Consider the following 21,335-nt stretch of genomic DNA (forward strand, 5'->3'; position numbering starts at 1 on the left):
CGCTTTTTATTTCGTTGATTTCTCTAAAACCATAAATATCTTTGCAAGCTTCAAAAAACGTTTTGTAGATCTGAACAAAACCTACAAATTGCTTTTACGATATTGCAAAAATGTTGCATCGTTTCAGAGAAATCGACAATATAGAAAAACGTAACGCTCCGCGTAAAAATAGGATTCACTGTATAACTCGAGACTCCGGCAACCAAATTCAACCAAACTTCGGTGCAATGCACCAAACAAAACCGTGTTTGTTATTGTTTATTCAAGGCCAGACATCAAAACGCGTTTTTTCTCGAAACGTTAAAAAGCTACGTACGACAAGATAGCACGACAGCGTCGAGCAGAAAGAATCTTCAAATACCATTATACTAATAATCTCAGCTTTTTTTTAATTTATATTCATTCAGATTTTCTCTTCCATGTACATTCATTCAGTTAAAATATTATTGAGTGTCCAATCACACACACATTTCATTTTTCACATCAATTTTAAATACTAGCAACATTCGTTTATTCATGAAATATTGTAGCTTTCGGTATTCAGTGATTACAAATGTAGGCGGTCCTACATGTACAAAAGGGAAAAGGGATACCTTAAAACTAACTTACAAACAATATAAAGAGTGGATCAATGCAGCTGAAGACTGCAATGATTTTTGTCGAAATGCATCAATTATCTTATTGGACATAACGTCCAAAGTGTCAACTTCGGCTAAGTTGAGTTTTTGCAACATTTGGAGTAATTTTCCATTCTTTCAAATAAGAATTGAAAATATCCAAGCTTTTTTGTAAACTTCTTGTGATGACACGAAGGCCTTTGGCGGAGGCAAATCAGGCAAGTCAGAAGTAAAAATATTGTATAAAATAGGACCCAAAATGTTTCCTTGAGGGACGCCGTCACGTACCGGTAGTTGATCAGATTTGCTATTCTGATAACATACCTGCAGAGTACGATCCGTCAAATAATTTTGAATAATTTTCACGATATAAATCAGAAAATTAAACCTTTTTAATTTCGCAATCAAACCTAGAAGAGCAGCGCCAGTAGAGTAGCCCTCAGATTTGTTGCTTCGAATCAAATTTGAAACTCTCAACAACTGATGAGTAGTTGAATGCCCAAGGCGAAATCCAAACTGCTCATCAGCGAAAATTGAATTTTCATTAATGTGCGTCATCATTCTATTAAGAAACTAATGGGCCGATAGCTTGAGGCTTTAGCAGGATTTTTATCCGGTTTCAAAATTGGAACTACTTTGGCATTTTTCCAACTACTGGGAAAATATGCCAAATCAAAACATTTGTTGCAAATTTTGACCAAGCTACTAAAAGTTGCTTCAGGTAATGTTTTAATTAAAATGTAAAAAATGCCATCCTCACCAGGGGCTTTCATATTTTTAATTTTTTTGATAATAGATTTTATTTCATTCCGTATTAAAAACTTCATCTGATGAAAATTCTTGTTCAACAATATTTTGAAATTCTATTGAAATTTGATCTTCAATAGGATTTTCAAACTGCTGAGCAAGTTTTTGAGCTTTTTCCCCATTAGTTAATAGAATATTATCACCATCATTTAAAGAAGGGATTGGTTATTGAGGTTTCTTAAGAACCTTTGAATGTTTCCAAAAAGGTTTAATTTGTTCGACATCTCTTGCGAACTTTTCATTTCGCAGGAGAGTGAATCTGTGGTCAATAACCTTTTGCAAATCTTTTTGAATTCGCTTCAGTGCAGGATCACGTGAACGTTGATACTGTCTTCGGCGAACATACTTCAGACGAATCAGAAGCTGAAGATCGTCATCAATAAATAATAATAATCTCAGTGAGGAAGAGGAATAGGGGGTGTTACACACGTTTAACATTCCAACGCCCAAGGCTCCAAAAAAGTTGGAACGGTAACTTCAACTCAATGGTTCTCGGGCATAACTCAACCAATCAAGATGATTCTTCTTTCCAGTGATTTGATAGGATGTCTAGATGATTCTAGACCTTTGCAGAACTTAATTTGATCAAATCTGTAATTTTTGCGATCAAAAACATCGTTCCAACTTTTTTTTCGGGTGTAAAATAAAATTCGCCGAAAATTCCGCGGAGGCAGTCGTTTAAAAAAAGTTGGAACGATGTTTTCGGTCGCAGAAATTACAGATTTGTTCAAATCAAGTTCTGCAAAATTTTAGGATCATCTAGACATTCTTACAAATCACTGGGAACAAGAATTGTCCCGATTGGTTGAGTTATGCCCGAGAACGGGCGTGTTGAAGTTACCGTTCCAACTTTTTTGGGAGGCTTGGGCGTCCGTGTAAGTTGGGCATGCGTTGGGCGTTCCAGTGTTAAAGTACAATCAGCTGAAATGAATTTAGAATGCGTTTCCCTGCGTTTTGAATCACTTTTAGCATGCTTGAGTTGATTATTGGAATTTTTGATGTTTAAGTTTTGATTTGCTAATTTTTTTGTTTTCGTCAAATCTTTCCTTTGAAATTAATGATTGCAAAATAACTGAACTAGTGTAAAATGCATTTTAAAACACTTTTCCACGCAAATGCTGAAACTATGGATTGTTATTTTAATATATTTTTTTTCGTTTGAAACCGCTCCCCCCCCCATCCCACCCAGAGCCAAGGGACAAAAACTGTGAAAAATATTTGCATCGGCCTTACTTTCAAATGCAATGTATATCAACATGCAATAATAAGTTGACCGACAAAATAAAAAAAAAAGAAGTTGAAAGTTAAATATTTGATTTATAATCAAAAGTACGTGCTCTATTTCGCATTGGCAAAGGATGAGCGAGTGTACTTTCTTGAAGAGCCGCACTGAAAAGCTGCTCATGAATGCAAAAAAAGTGTTTAATCCAAACCAGACTGACGCCAACATGCAATTATATCGGATACCACTTCCCGAGCAGACGGTAATAACAAAATTCATGCCATTTCAATAACAAATACTGTTAAAATAACAAAAAATGTTATGAATTCTTCTTGAAAAATCCATTTTTGCATAAGGGTTTAATAACAGTTTATGTTATCATAACAAAATTTGTCATTGGTCTGATATTGGTAGACAGCCAAAACAACTTTGCAATAACATTTTTTGTTATGGAAGAATACCTCCAACTGTTATTGGGATGATCGGATTAGTTGTTAAAATAACAAAAAATAATATCAAAGATTTGTTCGAAGAAAAACTAAAATTGTTATTAGTCTGTTATAACAATAACAGTGCAATAACAAAAATACTATAACGACGAATAACAATTCTTGTTATAAATAACATAAAATGTTATTGGTCTAGTATTTTCAAACATCAAAAAATGTTATTCCCAAGTTATTTCCGTCTGCTCGGGTTGCAGGCTCTTACCGGGACGGCCAATTTTCAGTGGCAAGGTACTTGGGATATCCTCCCAACTGTCGTCACAAATATACCGGTTATTATCTGATTAATTTGCATGGCAACCACTTTCTACGCATTTGCTTGCACTTCAAAAAAACAGTAACCAGATGCAAACTACTCAGCTGCGGCTTCAATTGGAATGCAAATATTTGGAGATTTATTTTCGTAAAGGAGATTTTATTTCCTTCTGACGTAACATTTCACCTAATTTCACCACTTAAGGTCAACCTCATTCCATCGTAATGTTATGTGACTGTAGTGAGCACCATCATTTCCGCTCAAAGTGCACCATTTCGTGACCGGAATGCACTGTCAATACGCTCTGGATCTCGCAACTAATTCCAATGGCCGTTGGATACCTGAAGTAACATGTGCAACTATCAAATTATGTGTGATTACCTGCTTTGTGTCTGAATGCCACGATCGCCGTTCAAATTGAGTCCATTCTACGCTCCACCCATGGCGATGACCACGACGACTGAGCGTATTAAGAGGTACAGTGTGCAGTTGGAACTAACTATCCTACCGTTGTCGTATGTCCCGAGCGTCCCCACCATTTGGCGACGCCGACGACGACGACGATGATCATGGTGATTACGATGATGACCCAGGCGAACCGTGGTCCAAAACGAACCGTGCGCTAATTTATGCACGTTCCGTCGTTTCAATTCCGATAGCGGTACAACCCACCTACTAAAAAGCCTGTCCGCGAAGTTCCTCGGCAAGTGTCTTCTCTGCTGACTACTTCCAACAGTAGCGACCAAAAGAAGAAAGGTGTGCTTTAGGGTGATCAAAATTAATTAGAAAAGTAGAAATTTCAATGATTTTTTAAATATGAGTTTTTTTTGAAAGTGATAAACAAGTATAAACATTTGCTTATTTTTATTCGGTTACCCTATCAAAGCACGATGAGCCGATGTGCAGAGAACATCCCTCGGTACCTGTTTTAAAGGTAGCCGTCCCCAAGCAAGTTCAAGATTATTGGCCAATCCAATCGACAGCTGCTTACTCTGCTTTTTCATAAGGGAGTATGGGGTATATCGATGGTCCGCTCAAGCCCAGATATCAGCAGCATACGATTTGATCATGGTCAACTTTCGAGCAGATCGCAAAGGACGTGGCCAACAGAGCCCTCTCCGACCCTATAAGGCTCCATATTTCTGCGCGGAACAACAGTCGGATTTTCGCACGTTGACTAGCCGGCGTGAAAGAAGTCCACCCATAAAAATGTTTGCTTGAGCCGGTCGTAACGGCTGTTCGAAGTTTGTACCAGAGGAAAATAAGATGGAACAGGTTGACAAAAATTGGACATGTGAGCAACTCTCTACGAAATCGGCCGATTTCGACCATTTTTATTTTTTGTATTTTTGGATTTGACTCAAACTTTGTGGGGGCCTTCCCTATGACCAAATAAGCTATTTTGTGTCATTGGTTCACCCATACAAGTCTCCATACTATTTTGGCAGCTGTCCATACAAAAATGGTATGTAAATATTCAAACAGCTGTAACTTTTGAGTGAATTTTCTGATCAATTTGGTGTCTTCGACAAAGTTGTAGGTATTGTTGAGGACTTTTGAGAAAAAAAAGGTACACGGAAAAAAAATTGCAGATTTTTTTCTCAACTTTTTTAGCACTAAAACTCAATTTTCCAAAATACGTATTTTTTGATTTTCGAGATTTTTTAAGATGTTTCAGGGGACAAAATCCGCAACTTTAAAGTCATAGAAAAACATGGTCAAAAAATCTGCCGCCGATTTATGAATTGTTCAAAAAATAGAGATTTTTGGAAAAAATCGAAGTGTCATGCAAAAACAAGTTTGACATTATTTTTTAATGCAAAATTGAATTTGCAATCCAAAAGTACTCTACAGATTTTTTGATAAAGGGCTCCGTTTTCAAGATATAGCCACCGAAAGTTTGATTTTAGCGAAATATTTGCAGTTTTTCAATTTTTAAAAATAGTGACCATGAGTGACCATTTCTAAAAATATTTTTTTTGAAAAGTGCTATAAAATTGTCTAAGAGACATTGAAGGTTGGACCTCTGGTTGCTGAGATACAGCAGCTTAAAGAAAAAGAAACACGAAAATTGAAGTTTTCTAAGTCTCACCCAAACAGCCCACCATTTTCTAATGACGATATCTCAGCAATTAATGGTCCGATTTTCAATGTTAATACATGAAACATTCATAAAATTTCCCGATCTTTTCGAAAAAAATATTTTGAAAATTTTTAAATCAAGACTAGCATTTTAAATGGGCGTAATATTCAATGTTTGGCCCTTTTGTAATTTTGATTAAAAAATTTATTAAATAAAACATTTTTGAAAATAGATTTTATTTACCCTACACGGAGAAAAAAGAGTTCCCAAAATCGTGAACAAGCGTTTATGAAAATGGGAACCACGAACAAAGTGTTCAAATGCCATGGTACGTTTTTCAAAATCGTGGTTCCCAATTTCATGAACGCTTGTTCACGATTTTGGAAACTCTTTTTTCTTCGTGTATGATCAATACGTCAAATGCTGTATCAAGTAGGCGAAAACCTGTTTTACCCATAATCCAACAAATTGTTAATAAATATTTTAATTCATTCTAAATGGCAATTTTTCAGATCAAATTTACAAAAAAAAACTTTACGCATACAACATTACCTATCAAAAGCTTGATGAAACATGCTTATTTTCCTCACATTTTTTTAAAAAGTTTTCAACAATAAATCCAAAGAATTCATTGTGGAAAACTTCCATGAGACCAAAGAATTTTGAATTTGTATTTCAAGTTTGTCCATGCAAGTCTCAAAAAATGTAATGCATTAGGTATTGATCGGGGGAAAACTACACAAAACAACATTTTTAAAAAGCACATTGAGTTACTCTGTGAAAAAATAGCAATGTTGCTAATTTTTTGAATTCTGGTTTTTGACAAAATGTTTAAACAAAGTCATTGATAGTTGAGGTAATTTCTGAGTGTTAAATCCATGTCCATTATATGTATTAATATTAATATCAATAATGTCCATTCTAAACAGGGCCGCTTCATGTTTAATATTGAAAAAAACAGGATTTTTAAAATGATGCTATTTTCAAACAAAATCTCAGTAATTAAGTTTGATTTTCAAGAAGAAATATTTTTTAACGAATATGATGCATTCAAATTTTCCTAGCCTATGCTCGCGGCAGTTAATTGGATCTTCTGCTTCAACGAGGATCGAGTGTGTCGTATCGGCCTCGAAGATGTGTCCCCGTTGCTTCCAAGTAGAGATCAGAGCAGAGGACGAAACTCCGGCAAATGACGACTACTATTTAAGTCAACTTGGTGGGAAAAAATGGTCAACCAGCCGACGGAGTAGAAGATGAGCATGGTGGTGGCGGCGGCGGACTTTCTTTCCGCGATGACTCGATTCGCGGACGCGCGCTCGCGGTGGTTCAGCGCGCTCAGAATTACCGATTGCGATTTAGTAGCGGGACACATTGCGACGAGACTAGACCTGGGGACCCCCACCTGGACTAAATCGGGCCGCCATCGGTCACCGTTCTAGCTTGAAATCGTCCAAATTTAAGCCTGCGCGAAGTGAAAACGAAACTTTTAACGACATTCTTATGAGTCAGTTTGTGCCCGAATTGGACACCAGACAATGAATTAGTATTCGTAGTGGCAGTTGTGACCACTATTTTCGGTGCAATTAAAATGGTGAAAGTGCTGTGATTAAGTGGAAAAAAATCCATGTTTTAATTTCAGTCCGGTGGTTGAACAGTACAGGTGTGAAATTCCGAGCGTTAGTGTAACATACTTTGTGATACCGAGCAGTGCAATCAACTCAAGAAGAATGAAGTTCTTAGCTTCGAACCTGGCGATCAGTTCAGCGCTGCTGCTTATTCTGGGCTGCATCCTGGTTGGAATCAGTGCCCATGTAAGTTTCGAAAGTCAGAAGAAGAAAAAATCGGCACTGTGAAAAGCACCTCGAAGATGCAAGTTCGATAAACCAGTAAACCTGTTTAATTCTGAAAAATGGAATCCCATTTCTCTGATACTGCTCTCGCTGCATGATTTTTTGTTTTTTTTTTGTTTTCAAAACTGGTTTGAAGGATTAAAAATGAATGCACAAGAAAGGCGAACGGTGTAGTACGTGCGTCTCAGAACGAAAATTTGACCAAAAAAGTGATTTCAAATAATCAGATCTGAAAATGTCTGAAAAACAAAATTGTTTTAAATATTTAAATAGTAGTTTATTCAACATGTTTCAGATTATTTCAGCTAAAGTCGTACATTTATCCAAAGGGTTTTTTACTGCCTATCGAAGAAAACGCTATTATCCACTTCTGGCAGAATCGAGATTTTTGCTCCAGGTGGTAGAGGATGGTCCAACGCATCTTACAAAACTAAAATTTCAATAAAATATTAGTTTTGGCTGCTGATGCCATAAACCAAACGACTTATATCTCATTCCCCTTTAAAATTGGCTTGGTGAAGATTTGGTGACGAATACAAAAACAAGAGGGACTAAAAAATAAAAAATATAAATATTGCAATAACAAGCCATAGTTTCAAAATTTGCATGGAAATAGTAGTTTATGCAACAAGTTGCAAAAAGAGGATTTTTTCAGTACGAGTCGTGCATTTATCCAACGAGGTTCACCGAGTTGGATAAATACGAAGAGTGCTGAAAAAATCAAGTTTTGCAACGAGTTCCATACAACATTTTTTTGCAATTCCAAAAAAAACCCACTCTGAGTGAAATTTTAAGTCAAATTTTCATGTATTTTGTCAATAAATCGTTGAAATAAAAAAAAATGTTGAAAAGTGTTACTTTTCGAAACAAGTGCTGAAAAGTTCAACTTTTCAGCACCCATTTGATTGCTGAAAAGTAGAACTTTTCAGCATTTATTTTGAAAAGTGTTGCTATTCGATTCTGTTATTTTTGGTACAAAAAAGTAGGCTATTTCGTCGTTCAAGAATGACAGGAAAAGTGAGTAGTTTCACGACGGAATTGCAAAAAAGTATTTTTTAATGCATTTTACACTAGTTCATGTGTTTTGCAATCATTAGTTTAAAAAAAAGTAAGATTTGACGAATACAAAAATTTCAACGAAAAAAGAAAACTTATTGCGGTCATAAAAATATTTCTTTATCGGGCCAATTTTGAAAGCGGGGGAGACAAAAACTTTAAATAAAATTTGTACCAGCCTAATTGATTTTTAATAATAGTAATATCATCAATTTTGGCCTATGTAGAGGTAAGAGCGCCCATTCCTCGTTTCTCGAGAAAAATCACATATTTTCAAAAATTATTCGTGGAACAAAAGTGAAATACAAAAAAAAGGTAGTCACAAATTAATTCCCTTACACGCTAAGAATTGCATAAACAACGAAAAACTCAACAATACTCAACTCATACTGGTTTGACGAATGAAACAATGACTAGCGTCGAGGTTAAAATTCCCAGGAATTCTCGAGAAACCCTCAAAGCATCCGGGAAATTGGTCGCTCTAATCGTTGTGAATGAATACGAAGAATTCTGAAAAAATGAAGTTTTGCAACAAGTTGAACCTTTTTTCAATTCCGGAAAACATCTTTATAATTTGATTTTTGTTAATACAGCATTTATTACCCAGCTGAACTCAAATTTTCTCTACTTTTCGTGACAAGCACTGTAAAGTTAAAGTTTTCAACTTACTTACTTTTCCTGTCATTCTCTAACGACGAAAGAGCCTGTTTTTCAAAACAAAAAGCTAGATTGCGGGAATGTTAACTAGATTTACAGGCGTCGGTTTTTCGGTTTGGTTTTTAGAACGTAAAAACTGACGCCTTACTTTTCAAACGTATTTTGAGACCTGAAATTAAGACGCCTAAAAAACTTGTTACAAAAAAACATTCCCAGTCAACTCAATCGGAATTCTGAAACGGAATTCAATTCGAATCGTATTATCGTCAATTACGTATTTCGTTTCAAACGCAACAACCGATACGTACACGGAATCGGTTGTTGCATTTGAAACGGTATACGTAAACGATTCGAATTAAATTCCATTTCAGAATTCCGATTGACTTGACTGGGTTATTGCAATAATCAATGACTACTAGGTTGAACCATTCGTTGAGTAGAATGTACGCATGGCAAACAAATTGTTTTTTTTTTTGTATTTATACTAGGATGTGGGTAATTCTCCGCCAACTCACACAGCAGTTGCCCCGACCCCTCTTCGATTTGCGTGAAACTTTGTCCTAAGGGGTAACTTTTGTCCCTGATCACGAATCCGAGGTCCGTTTTTTGATATCTCGTGACGGAGGGGCGGTACGACCCCTTCCATTTTTGAACATGCGAAAAAAGAGGTGTTTTTCAATAATTTGCAGCCTGAAACGGTGATGAGATAGAAATTTGGTGTCAAAGGGACTTTTATGTAAAATTAGACGCCCGATTTGATGGCGTATTCAGAATTCCGAAAAAACGTATTTTTCATCGAAAAAAACACTAAAAAAGTTTTAAAAAATCTCCCATTTTCCGTTACTCGACTGTAAAAATTTTTGGAACATGTCATTTTATGGGAAATTTAATGTACTTTTCGAATCTACATTGACCCAGAAGGGTCATTTTTTCATTTAGAACAAAATTTTTCATTTTAAAATTTCGTGTTTTTTCTAACTATGCAGGGTTATTTTTTAGAGTGTAACAGTGTTCTACAAAGTTGTAGAGCAGACAATTACAAAAATTTTGATATATAGACATAAGGGGTTTGCTTATAAACATCACGAGTTATCGCGATTTTACGAAAAAAAGTTTTGAAAAAGTTGGTCGTCATCGATCATGGCCGTTCATGGTCACCCGCGACAGACACGGACGACGAAACAAAGAGAAACGCAAAAAGTAACTTTTTCAAAACTTTTTTTCGTAAAATCGCGATAACTTGTGATGTTTATAAGCAAACCCCTTATGTATATATATTAAAATTTTTGTAATTGTCTGCTCTACAACTTTGTAGAACATTGTTACACTCTAAAAAATAACCCTGCAAAGTTAGAAAAAACACGAAATTTTAAAATGAAAAATTTTGTTCTAAACGAAAAAATGACCCTTCTGGGTCAATGTAGATTCGAAAAGTACATTAAATTTCCCATAAAATGACATGTTCCAAAATTTTTTACAGTCGAGTAACGGAAAATGGGAGATTTTTTAAAACTTTTTTAGTGTTTTTTTCGATGAAAAATACGTTTTTTCGGAATTCTGAATACGCCATCAAATCGGGTGTCTAATTTTACATAAAAGTCCCTTTGACACCAAATTTCTATCTCATCACCGTTTCAGGCTGCAAATTATTGAAAAACACCTCTTTTTTCGCATGTTCAAAAATGGAAGGGGTCGTACCGCCCCTCCGTCACGAGATATCAAAAAACGGACCTCGGATTCGTGATCAGGGACAAAAGTTACCCCTTAGGACAAAGTTTCACGCAAATCGAAGAGGGGTCGGGGCAACTTTTCCCGATTTCGTGTGAGTTGGTAGAGAATTACCCATGTAACAAAAATGACTTTTTGGCGGGCATTCAGGGGTTTGTTCCGGTGGGCATACTGAGCCTGAATCCCAAATATGAGCTTGATTGGACGTAACAGGGGCTGGCGCTCCGCCCTTCAATTTTAAATGGGATTTAATCCGTAAAAAAAGATTTTTTCAAAAATGTCACTTTTTGAGGCATTTTGGCCACCAATGCGTTTACCAAAAACATCACTGGCGTGTAGGCCAGATCCTTGCGCATCTTTTGGTATATATAACATTGAAGTTTGGAGCATCCTGGAGCTCGGTACAGACCTTCAAAGTTTGGCATATTTTCGAAAAATCGGTCCCAGCAAAATCAAATGGCGTCTCGGGCGTCGCGAGGTGCGACGCATATCTTTTTTGCCGGGGCCGATTTTTCCCATTTAAAATTGAAGGGCGGAGCGCCAGCTCCTGTTACGTCCAATCAAGCTCATATTTGGGATTTAGGCTCAGTATGCCCACCTGAACAAACCCCTGAATGCCCGCCAAAAAGTCATTTTTGTTACACTCTAATTTATACGTTTCATTCTATAGACAACATAGTTTTGGTAATGCAAAAAAAAGTTGCATGGAGGGCCTTGTGGCGCGGTGATTAACGGCTTCGGCTGCCGATCCCTGAGATGCTATGGGGCGCGGGTTTGATTCCCGCCTTATCCTCCTGGCCTTCTATCGGATGGGGAAGTAAAACGTCGGTCCATCTGCGTAAAAGAGGTTTTGGGTGACTCACCACGCATAAACTTCGGACGCCTAAAAATGAGCAAAAACTTGCAACAGAGGCCACAAAAGACCCGAGGGTCGTTTAAGTGGATTGCTTTGCTTTTTTTGCATGGAACTCAGTGCAAAATTTGTTTTTTTCACGTTCTGAAAATTTGAACTTTTCAGCACTGCATGCTGAAACGGGTGAGGGAACACCCGTGAAGAGTATCGGGGCCGGCATTTACATAGCGGATTTAGTGAAGTTTATTAATTAACTTTATGTTAACATGATAAGATTAATGTTAACATTCCATAGGTTGTCTTCATACGGTGTCTTGATTAGGTCCAGTTTGTGGCGATACACTACCTTCCCTTTACTAAGCAATCCAGAATCCACCAGTTGTGTTGGTCCTAGCCGGGATTTGAACCCCGATCTACCGCTTTCGAGGCGGAAGCGTTGCCACTAGGCTACGTGGCTCAGACTATAATTTTACACAATTTGTTGCATGAAACATAAAAACCAGCATAACTAAGGAAATGCTGGATTTTTTATTTGTTTTGAGAATAATTTTAAGCATTAGTTTGTACTTGGACCAGCTTTGGTTCAGAACATTTAGTTGATTATTTTTAAATTTGTTTAAAACGGTATTTTTTGACAATTTCATGTTTTGGACGGTGTAGCAGTCAGCCAAAGGGTGCATAAATTTGAACAACCAAAAATAATTTCTTCAAAAACATGGAGGGACCTTGCGGTTTTGATTTTTAAACACCTCACGTAAATAGTGGTTTGATTTCAGATGGTGTCATTGATTTTGATTTGATTTGATTTGATTTGATGTGATAACCAACAGGGCCACAAGGATGACCTATGTAGCGGTTGCCTAGAATTACAGTGGCTCAGACTTAAAGGGAGTATCTTCAAATTACTGTCGTATGAAGGGCCAAAAGGGGGTGGTTGGACGCGAACAAGCAAAATCACTCACGGTGTCCTCAGGGGAAAGAATCTTCTTCCGACAGTAACTTCCAATAACTCCGAAAGAAGTCTGACAAAGCTGAAAAACAGGGCTCGCACCCTGTTGGGGGCCTAAAAGGGCGCGGCAGACAGCTGGAGACTGACAGAAGTCAATAGATGTAGTAATTGGACAATCCTTAAGAATTGTACAATTAATAAACTATTTCCCCCTTGTGACGTAGTTCTGGTCTTCCACTATCCACATCCAGTCTCCGCCATTACAGCATACTGTCCACTGCCCTGATGCTCCCTCCCCGATCCCCGGCTTTGATTCTAACTACTGATAAAAAGGAAAATCATAGATGAGAAAAGGTCAATGCGGATGGAGAGCAAATCGAGCTCAGTATCCCCTCACAAAGACTGGTAGTAAGTGTGAAAAAAGAGAAAATGTAAGGAAAGACAAGAAGAAAAATGAAAAGATAGTATGTCAATGCGGATGGATCGATGATCCCCTCACAATGACATAAAAGAAACAGATGGTAGGAAGAAGCAAAATTAGAACTGAAAAGGGAATAAGGAAAAGTCATGGCAGATGGAGAGCAAGTATAGGGCAGAGAAAGTGAATGCGAGTTCAGTTAAGATTTGGTCTGATAAGGATTTAAAATGGACTGATCTCACCGAATTCCTCGATGATGGCTTGCGTTTCTTCTAGAACTGGTCTTCATGACTCGAAATCATTTGCGCAGCAAACTTGCCTCCTCAGCTAAATCCTTGATATTTTAGAGGACAACCAGGCAATTACTTCAGTTCAGAACCCACTCCGGTCATGGCCCTCGGAATGCCATTATGTCACCGAATCCATCTCAGGCCCCATTTCCCAACGGAGTTTGTCCTCACTTCACGGAACATGCCATGCATGATGCTACTGACCACAATACTACATTTTCTAGAACTAGTGCCAAAACGGTTCTGGCACTGCGTAAAACACACGGAAAATTCTTTTTAAAGCTTTTGCTACACTGCACCCAGCTGATTTTTATCCACAAACTTTTCCTCTATTGAAAACAGTAGTTCAATTGATGGGGGACATTCCTCCTCTTCATCGGAGATTTAACGATACGCGAGGGACCACGGGACGGAACGTAACCGACGACTTTGTATAAAGATATCTTCATTAATTTTAACTGAAAATATTTTTTTTCATCAAAAATGACGCGAGCGAAAATTTTGCGACCTTCCTATTACGCGACCTACTTCGATGATTTCAGATGGTGTCATTGATGGTTCTAAATTCAGGGACCAGAAATAGTAAATTTAAATGAAAAATTAATCACGATATGTAAAATACTTCTACAAACAACACAAAGAAAATCTTGCTTTGAATTACACATTCTGAAACAAGATTTGATTTTTTTCTTAAACAAACATGGCCGAGAAATGGCCAGAGCCTTAAAAATGTGTTACCATATTGTTGCAGTTTGCTTGTTTATTAGGAAACTTGTCCTTAGATCACGTACTTTAATCTCTGAGACAAAATAATGTCGTACGGTGGAAACACGCCTCATCAACCCCATGATCAACCTATTCGTAATCATCATCCTTTTTCATCAAAATTCAAATCCAACATCATCATTAAACATCTAACATCATCCTATCCATTCCGGTACATTCCTAATGATTCCTCTTGGCGATGCTTCCTCTTCCAGACAGCACGCGAAATCCATACCCGACCCAGACAAGCCCCAACTGAGCGAAATCCATTCCTCGAGTGGTTGGCAAGTTTGATTGGTACCACTACGACCACTGCAGCCCCTCCACTAACACCAGCCACCAACTGTGCCTCCTGCAGTAAGTATTGCTAGATGGGATCCCAAATGTGCCCTAATCAAAGTGCCTTGTAGAATGTGGTCGTACCAACAAGGCGACTCGAATCGTGGGCGGAACGGAAACCGCTGTCAACCAGTATCCCTGGATGACGATGTTACAGTACGGTGGGACGTTCTACTGCGGTGGGTCGTTGATATCCGATCGGCATGTCCTGACGGCGGCCCATTGTGTACACGGATTCAACGCGTCCAAGATCAGCGTGGTGCTGCTGGATCACGACCGCTCGAGTACGACTGAAGCGGAAACGATTACGGGTAAGGTGTCCCGCGTGATTAAGCACAACGGATACAACTCGAACAACTACAACAGTGATATTGCCGTGTTGGTTTTGCAGAAGCCAGTTAGCTTCAACGAAAAACTAAGACCCGTGTGCTTGCCAGATATGAAGAAGTCTTTTACCGGATACGATGTATGTGCATTGGAACTTGGTTGAGATGATTATAAACAATGGATTTGTTTACAGGGACTAGTGACGGGATGGGGTGCAACCTCGGAAAACGGTCAGGTCTCGGTGAATCTACAGGAAGTCATGGTACCGATCATGTCCAACGCTGATTGCAAAAAGTCTGGATATGGAGATAAGCGAATCACGGATAATATGCTGTGCGCAGGATTTGCCGAAGGCAAGAAGGATTCTTGCCAAGGTGACAGTGGTGGTCCACTACATATTATCAACAAGGAGAAAGCGGCGGAAAACATTCACCAGATTGCCGGAATCGTATCCTGGGGTGAAGGTTGTGCAAAACCCAACTATCCTGGAGTTTATACCCGAGTAAATCGGTACAGAACGTGGCTTATGTCGAACACGGTGGATGGTTGTTACTGCTCGGAGGACTGATTAATACACGGGGAAAATAAAAATGGGATGGAATTTGTGTGTATTTTTTACTGTTTATTCGAAACCACCAGCTTTCATTTCATGCATATCTCATTGATCCCGTTCATCTCATTACCCTCATTCGCTTAGTATTCGCCCGCTTTTTCTCGCCCACATTTCAGGTATTGCGGGAACCTCCCAGTGAAAGTCAACCTGCGGTGGAGAAGAAGGACAATGCGTTCCTCGAATGGTTAGAGTTACTTACGGGAATTCAACGCCCTTTACCTCCCCTCAAACCGGCTGAGAACTGTACCGAGTGTAGTAAGACTTGCGACATCTCACCTTTTCTATTAAATACATGATTATAAGCTATACCAAAATAATTTTCTTCGCAGAGTGTGGTCGCACTAACCAGATCAAGAGAATCGTCGGTGGAATGGAGACGCGCGTCAACCAGTTTCCGTGGATGGCCATCCTTAAGTATGGGGACTCGTTCTACTGCGGCGGGTCGTTGATAACTGATCGACACGTCATGACGGCCGCGCACTGCGTAACTGGATTCAACCCGAGGCGGATCAGCGTCACCCTTCTGGACCACGATCGCTCGACGGATTCGGAATCGGAAACCATTACCGCCAGAGTGGAGCGTGTCATCAGGCACCCAGCGTACAATCCAGGCAACTACGATAACGATGTCGCAATCCTTAAGCTAGACAAGGTGCTTGAAATGAACGATAGATTGCGTCCGGTGTGTCAACCTACTTCCGGAGAATCGTTTGCCGGGGAAAATGTAAGCTTACTTCTCTCATAACCTCCACATTTCACAAATGTTCTCTCCCTGCAGGGAACCGTAACCGGATGGGGTACGACCTCGCAAGGGGGTGACGTGTCCAACACGCTGCAGGAAGTGATCGTACCGATTCTGTCGAACGAAGATTGTCGCAAGACGGCGTACGGAGAGCGGCGTATCACTGACAACATGCTGTGCGCCGGCTATCCCGAGGGTATGAAGGACTCGTGCCAGGGTGACAGCGGAGGTCCGCTGCATGTGACAATGGACGGCGAAATGGAGTCCGCCGAGAGCATCTACCAGATCGCGGGCGTTGTTTCCTGGGGAGAGGGTTGTGCCAAGCCGGACTATCCCGGAGTGTACAGCAGAGTAAATCGGTTCGAGGCGTTCATCTCGAACAGTACTATTGATGGGTGCTACTGTACTCAGTAAACTCATCATACACTTGCAAAATTATTTATTTATCACAAAATACATTCCAAATATACATGATATCTGAAATAAATATTAGTAGTAATCAATTTTATATCACAATCATTTTATTACATTCTAACTAAGTCACAGATTTGCGGGTAAAAGCAGCAAAAAACTGTTTCAATTTAAAAAATACATCAAGCAAAATAGATGCCGCCAATTGAGACGACTATGGACTCCAGTTCAAAAAAGAACCTGAAGTTTAAAATTGTGAATAACATTCCTAATGGATGTGTATTCCCAAGTAACATTTTTTCCAGGAGTTCTACAAGAGCTCTTCAAGATAGCTACAGCATAGCAGTTTGGACCGCGGTAGGATAATATTCTCTTCAAAACTTCTTCAGGAGTTTGGAAGAGTACTTGAAAGAGTTTTATCCTACCGTGGTCCAAACTGCTATGCTGTAGCTATCTTGAAGAGCTCTTGTAGAACTCCTGGAAAAAAATGTTACTTGGGTTGTTTCATCTAAATATCAAGTCATAAAAAAAATCAAATATTGAAAGATAAAAATTTTAAGCGGCTATTTCAATTTCGTCGCCATCGTGCTAACTTGTCGTACGTGCATTTTGGGCCAAATTGAGTTAAGAACGCCATTTTGTGCAGCTCACAATGCCTCACCTTTTGATCTTCACAGATCCCCAAAATTCGATTTCAATCCTGAGATATTCAACAAAACCCGAAAAAACTCCGTGCATTTTTGTCACTTTACATATGAAAGTAGTTTCAATCTTGTCGTGCTATCTTGTCACTCCATGAAAGTTGATGTAAGTGCGACAAAAGGCCAAAGGGATTTCAGGCCAGGAAAGTCAGGATGCGTTTGTCGCACGTACAAGCTAGACTACCGTAAACATTTGTAATTATAACTCGGGACTCCAGCAACCAACTTCAACCAAACTTTGGGACAATGCACAGAATGGTGAGCCAAAAAAAACGTGTTTGTTATTGTTTACATTGCGTGCTCTCGTTTTTGAATATTCAAGGTCAAACATTAAAACGCGTTTTTCTCGGAACGTCAAAATGGCGGGTGCGACAAGATAGCACGACGACGTCGATTTCCTGATTCGAACTCCCCAGCCAATATACAAAAAATAAGAAAAACTGCCCAAATGCATTTATTTATGTTAATAAAAATTGCATCGTCATTGTCGATGTCTTGTGTAAGAACGCGTATAACCAACCGTTAGCCCGAGAAAAGGAAAAGAAAATATTTCGATCAAGATAAATTTAAGAAACCGGTATTTTGTTTAAATTTGGTCCATGCATACATGCTGCGAAGTACATCATTTATTTTCGGCACTGCATTTTGAGACGACAAATGCATTAACATTATTTTTCTCCTTTGTGTTAAATTCTTAGGAAGAAAAGTGCTCGCGGTCAGAATCTTCCTTAACCGATCAGCGACCAGAACTTACAATCATTCGTGAGGTGACCGCGGTGCTGAACAGATGAGCCATGGGTTCAAGTGGGAAGTTACGCTGCTTGCAAGTGATTTTATTCTGTGCTTTTATTAGTAACTTATGTGATGTTGGATCTACCGTGAGTAATTTTGTCATAATTTTCACAAGTGTGCCTTTAAGTGCAATTTTTTTCTATTTACAGTACCGACTAGCAAGGTCTAAATGGTTGAGCTCGAAAAAATCAAGTGGTCGCGAAACTGGCAAAAATGCTGTAAATGATTTAGATGCCTCCAATCTATCTTCTGGACTGAATGGAAATGTTCCGGCAGAAACAAATGCAAACCTAGCACACTTGCCAAGTTTAATCGATTTGATTGCTCTTCACCCGGACCCTAGTGCTACGAGGCCGCCAATACCAGCTGAACCGATTTTCTCAACTACAACACCTGTGACAACAACTCCAACTGTAACGGACCCAACTACAACAACAACTACTACAACTACACCTGAATCTTCAAGTTCTTCGACGGTTTCAACACCAACAACCGAAATGCCAAGTACTTCAACGGACTCATCATCTCCAGCGGTGACAGAAACAACACCTACGACTCCTGCGCCAAGTTCCTCAACGGACTCATCATCACCAGCTGTGTCTGACTCTACAACGGAGACATCGAGTCTTCCGACAGAAGCTTCTTCCCCAGCCGTATCTGATCCAACTACAACTGCAGACTCAACATCAACCACTCCTGTAACGTCTACCGATACCTCGACTGTATCTGACACGCCGAGTCCTCCAACGGAAGCTTCTTCTCCAGCAGTATCCGATCCAACTACAGCTCCAAGCTCTTCAACGGACTCATCCCCAGCTGTATCGGACTCAACATCAACCACTCCTGTAACGTCTACCGATTCCTCGACTGTATCTGACACGCCGAGTCCTCCAACGGAAGCTTCTTCCCCAGCCGTATCTGATCCAACTACAACTGCAAGCTCTTCAACGGACTCATCTCCAGCTGTATCGGACTCAACATCAACCACGCCTGTGACGTCTACCGATACCTCAACCGTGTCTGACACGCCGAGTCCTCCAACGGAAGCTTCTTCTCCAGCAGTATCTGATCCAACTACAGCTCCAAGCTCTTCAACGGACTCGTCATCTCCAGCGGTGTCTGATCCAACAACTACGACTGAAGGGTCAAGCTCATCTGACACACCAACTCCTCCAACTGACTCTACTCCAAGTTCCTCTACCGATCCCACTCCAACTAGTACTGTCGCTCCGGCAGCTATTGTCGGCCAAAAACCACACGTGTTCCAGCTGTTCCCTGGTTTTAAACCACCATCAAGTGGTGGTGCACTGTTACCGACAGTTGGCAGCCATCCAGCCTCGGCAGACGGTGGTAGCCCCGTAGCCAATGATAGTCCAGTCGATCAGGTACAAACAACGGCTTCTCAACTTTTAGCCATTGCAAACATTCCAAATGTCTTTAACACTACAGTGGGTGGTCTCAACGCATTAACTTCAATCCCAAACACTTCAGGTATCAATGTTCCCCAACTATCAATGCTCATAGGTTAGTTGTCATTGTTAAAAAACGGGGATTTTTTTCAAGCATTTAAACAAACTTATTTTGCAACAATAAACATCACAGTTTTCTTTCAAATCCAATCACAACACAGTCGTTTTATTCTTAATAATTTCTTTACCATATTGTGCGCATTTCACCATATCCTTGCTGACGTTAAATCAAGAGAAAATAGTTTTAGCACTAAGAATTGTTCAACATCATTTAGACAGGGTCGAATGGTTTTTCTCCAAAGTTTGTAAGGAGAATTAGGGTGGTTCGTCGTCGTTGCAAAACAAAATCCAGAAATTGCATGCAATATGTACAAGGAGTGAACCGCACAAATTCTCCTACATACTTTGGGGAAAAACCATTCAGCCCAGCATGATGTTTTTAATTTTTTTTTTTTTTTTCATTAAAATGTCTAATAACATTTCTATTGTTTGCTTTGAGTCAGGGGTATTTGAACAAAATTCAGACGCGTTTCTGGGACCCCAAACTTCATTCTTCCCCTCGATTGGGACCAGCACAGAAATATTGTTGGTCATTGTTAACTAGTGATTCAATGATCCAAAGTGAAATATAGAAGGAAGCGTTCTTTATATTACTTAACAAAAATTTTCGAATTTTCAGACCCCATACAAAAAAAATATATATGAAGTCGTCATTCCGTTTCAAATCCATTGAGTTTCTTTTTTACTTATCTGACAAAAATCATCGAAAGAGGCTTTCTTATATTAAAAACTAACTTAATCCACCTATGTGGTTGGAGCCTTCCTCACAACAATGGCTGTACACAAGTTTCATCTATTTTTTAGATCCGGCTTCCAAAAAGTACATCAATATCACTTAAGTGGCCATATCTCGAGACAGGGTTGCCAGATGTTCAATATCACTTAAGTGGCCATATCTCGAGACAGGGTTGCCAGATCTTCAATATTTTAGACTCGTTGGAAAGGTATTTTGATAACCTAACCAACGTTGGGTCGAATGATGGACCCAGACATAGTTTACATACATTTAAGTGAGATCCGGCTTCAAAAAAGTACATCAATATCACTTAAGAGGCCATATCTCGAGACAGGGTTGCCATATCTTCAATGTTTTAGACTCGTTGGAAAGGTCTTTTGATAACCTAACCAACGTTGAGTCGGATGATGGACCCGGACATAGTTTACATACATTTATGTGAGATCCGGCTTCAAAAAAGTATATCAATATCACTTAAGTGGCCATATCTCGAGACAGGGTTGCCAAATGTTCAATGTTTTAGACTCGTTGGAAAGGTATTTTAATAAGCTAACCAACAATAGGTCGGATGGTGGATCCGGACATAGTATACATACATTTAAGTGAGATCCGGCTTCAAAAAAGTACATCAATATCACTTAAGTGGCCATATCTCGAGACAGGGTTGCCAGATCTTCAATGTTTTAGACTCGTTGGAAAGGTATTTTGATAAGCTAACCAACAATGGGTCGGATAGTGGATCCGGACATAGTTTACATATATTTAAGTGAGATCCGGCTTCAAAAAAGTACATCAATATCACTTAAGAGGCCATATCTCGAGACAGGGTTGCCAGATCTTCAATGTTTTAGACTCTTTGGAAAGGTCTTTTGATAACCTAACCAACGATGGGTCCGATGATGGACCCGGACATAGTTTACATACATTTAAGTGAGATCCGGCTTCAAAAAAGTATATCAATATCACTTAAGGGGCCATATCTCGAGACAGGGTTGCCAGATCTTCAATGTTGTGGACTCGTTGGAAAGGTATTTTGATAACCTAACCAACGATGGGTCGGATGATGGACCCGGACATAGTTTACATAC

The 21,335-nt window shown here is 39.3% G+C and overlaps 2 protein-coding genes across 2 annotated transcripts; both read left to right on the forward strand.

The window, feature by feature from the left end:
* The first annotated feature begins 14,030 nt into the window (after positions 1 to 14,030).
* LOC120415595 (venom serine protease 34-like) lies at positions 14,031 to 16,559 on the forward strand. Its single transcript, XM_039577190.2, has 5 exons — positions 14,031 to 14,414; positions 14,468 to 14,862; positions 14,917 to 15,181; positions 15,666 to 16,060; positions 16,115 to 16,559. The coding sequence occupies exons 1-5, from the start codon at positions 14,105 to 14,107 to the stop codon at positions 16,490 to 16,492; spliced, it is 1,743 nt and encodes a 580-aa protein (XP_039433124.1). The 5' UTR covers positions 14,031 to 14,104; the 3' UTR covers positions 16,493 to 16,559.
* A 1,350-nt stretch (positions 16,560 to 17,909) lies between these two features.
* Positions 17,910 to 19,607, forward strand: LOC120415582 (uncharacterized). Its single transcript, XM_039577171.2, has 2 exons — positions 17,910 to 18,068; positions 18,132 to 19,607. Exons 1-2 carry the CDS (start codon positions 17,985 to 17,987, stop codon positions 19,509 to 19,511), a joined length of 1,464 nt encoding a protein of 487 aa, XP_039433105.1. The 5' UTR covers positions 17,910 to 17,984; the 3' UTR covers positions 19,512 to 19,607.
* The last annotated feature ends 1,728 nt before the right edge of the window (positions 19,608 to 21,335 follow it).

The sequence above is a fragment of the Culex pipiens genome, chromosome 1, assembly GCF_016801865.2.
Source record: "Culex pipiens pallens isolate TS chromosome 1, TS_CPP_V2, whole genome shotgun sequence".
Lineage (NCBI taxonomy): Eukaryota > Metazoa > Arthropoda > Insecta > Diptera > Culicidae > Culex > Culex pipiens.

Bases quoted from the DNA above. Each gene is read 5' to 3' on its own strand.
- LOC120415595 (XM_039577190.2), top strand. From the start codon at position 14,105: ATGTCGTACGGTGGAAACACGCCTCATCAACCCCATGATCAACCTATT. The intron at 14,415-14,467 runs GTAAGTATTGCT...AGTGCCTTGTAG, and splicing joins CACCAACTGTGCCTCCTGCA to AATGTGGTCGTACCAACAAG. The intron at 14,863-14,916 runs GTATGTGCATTG...ATTTGTTTACAG, and splicing joins AGTCTTTTACCGGATACGAT to GGACTAGTGACGGGATGGGG.
- LOC120415582 (XM_039577171.2), top strand. From the start codon at position 17,985: ATGGGTTCAAGTGGGAAGTTACGCTGCTTGCAAGTGATTTTATTCTGT. The intron at 18,069-18,131 runs GTGAGTAATTTT...TTCTATTTACAG, and splicing joins TATGTGATGTTGGATCTACC to TACCGACTAGCAAGGTCTAA.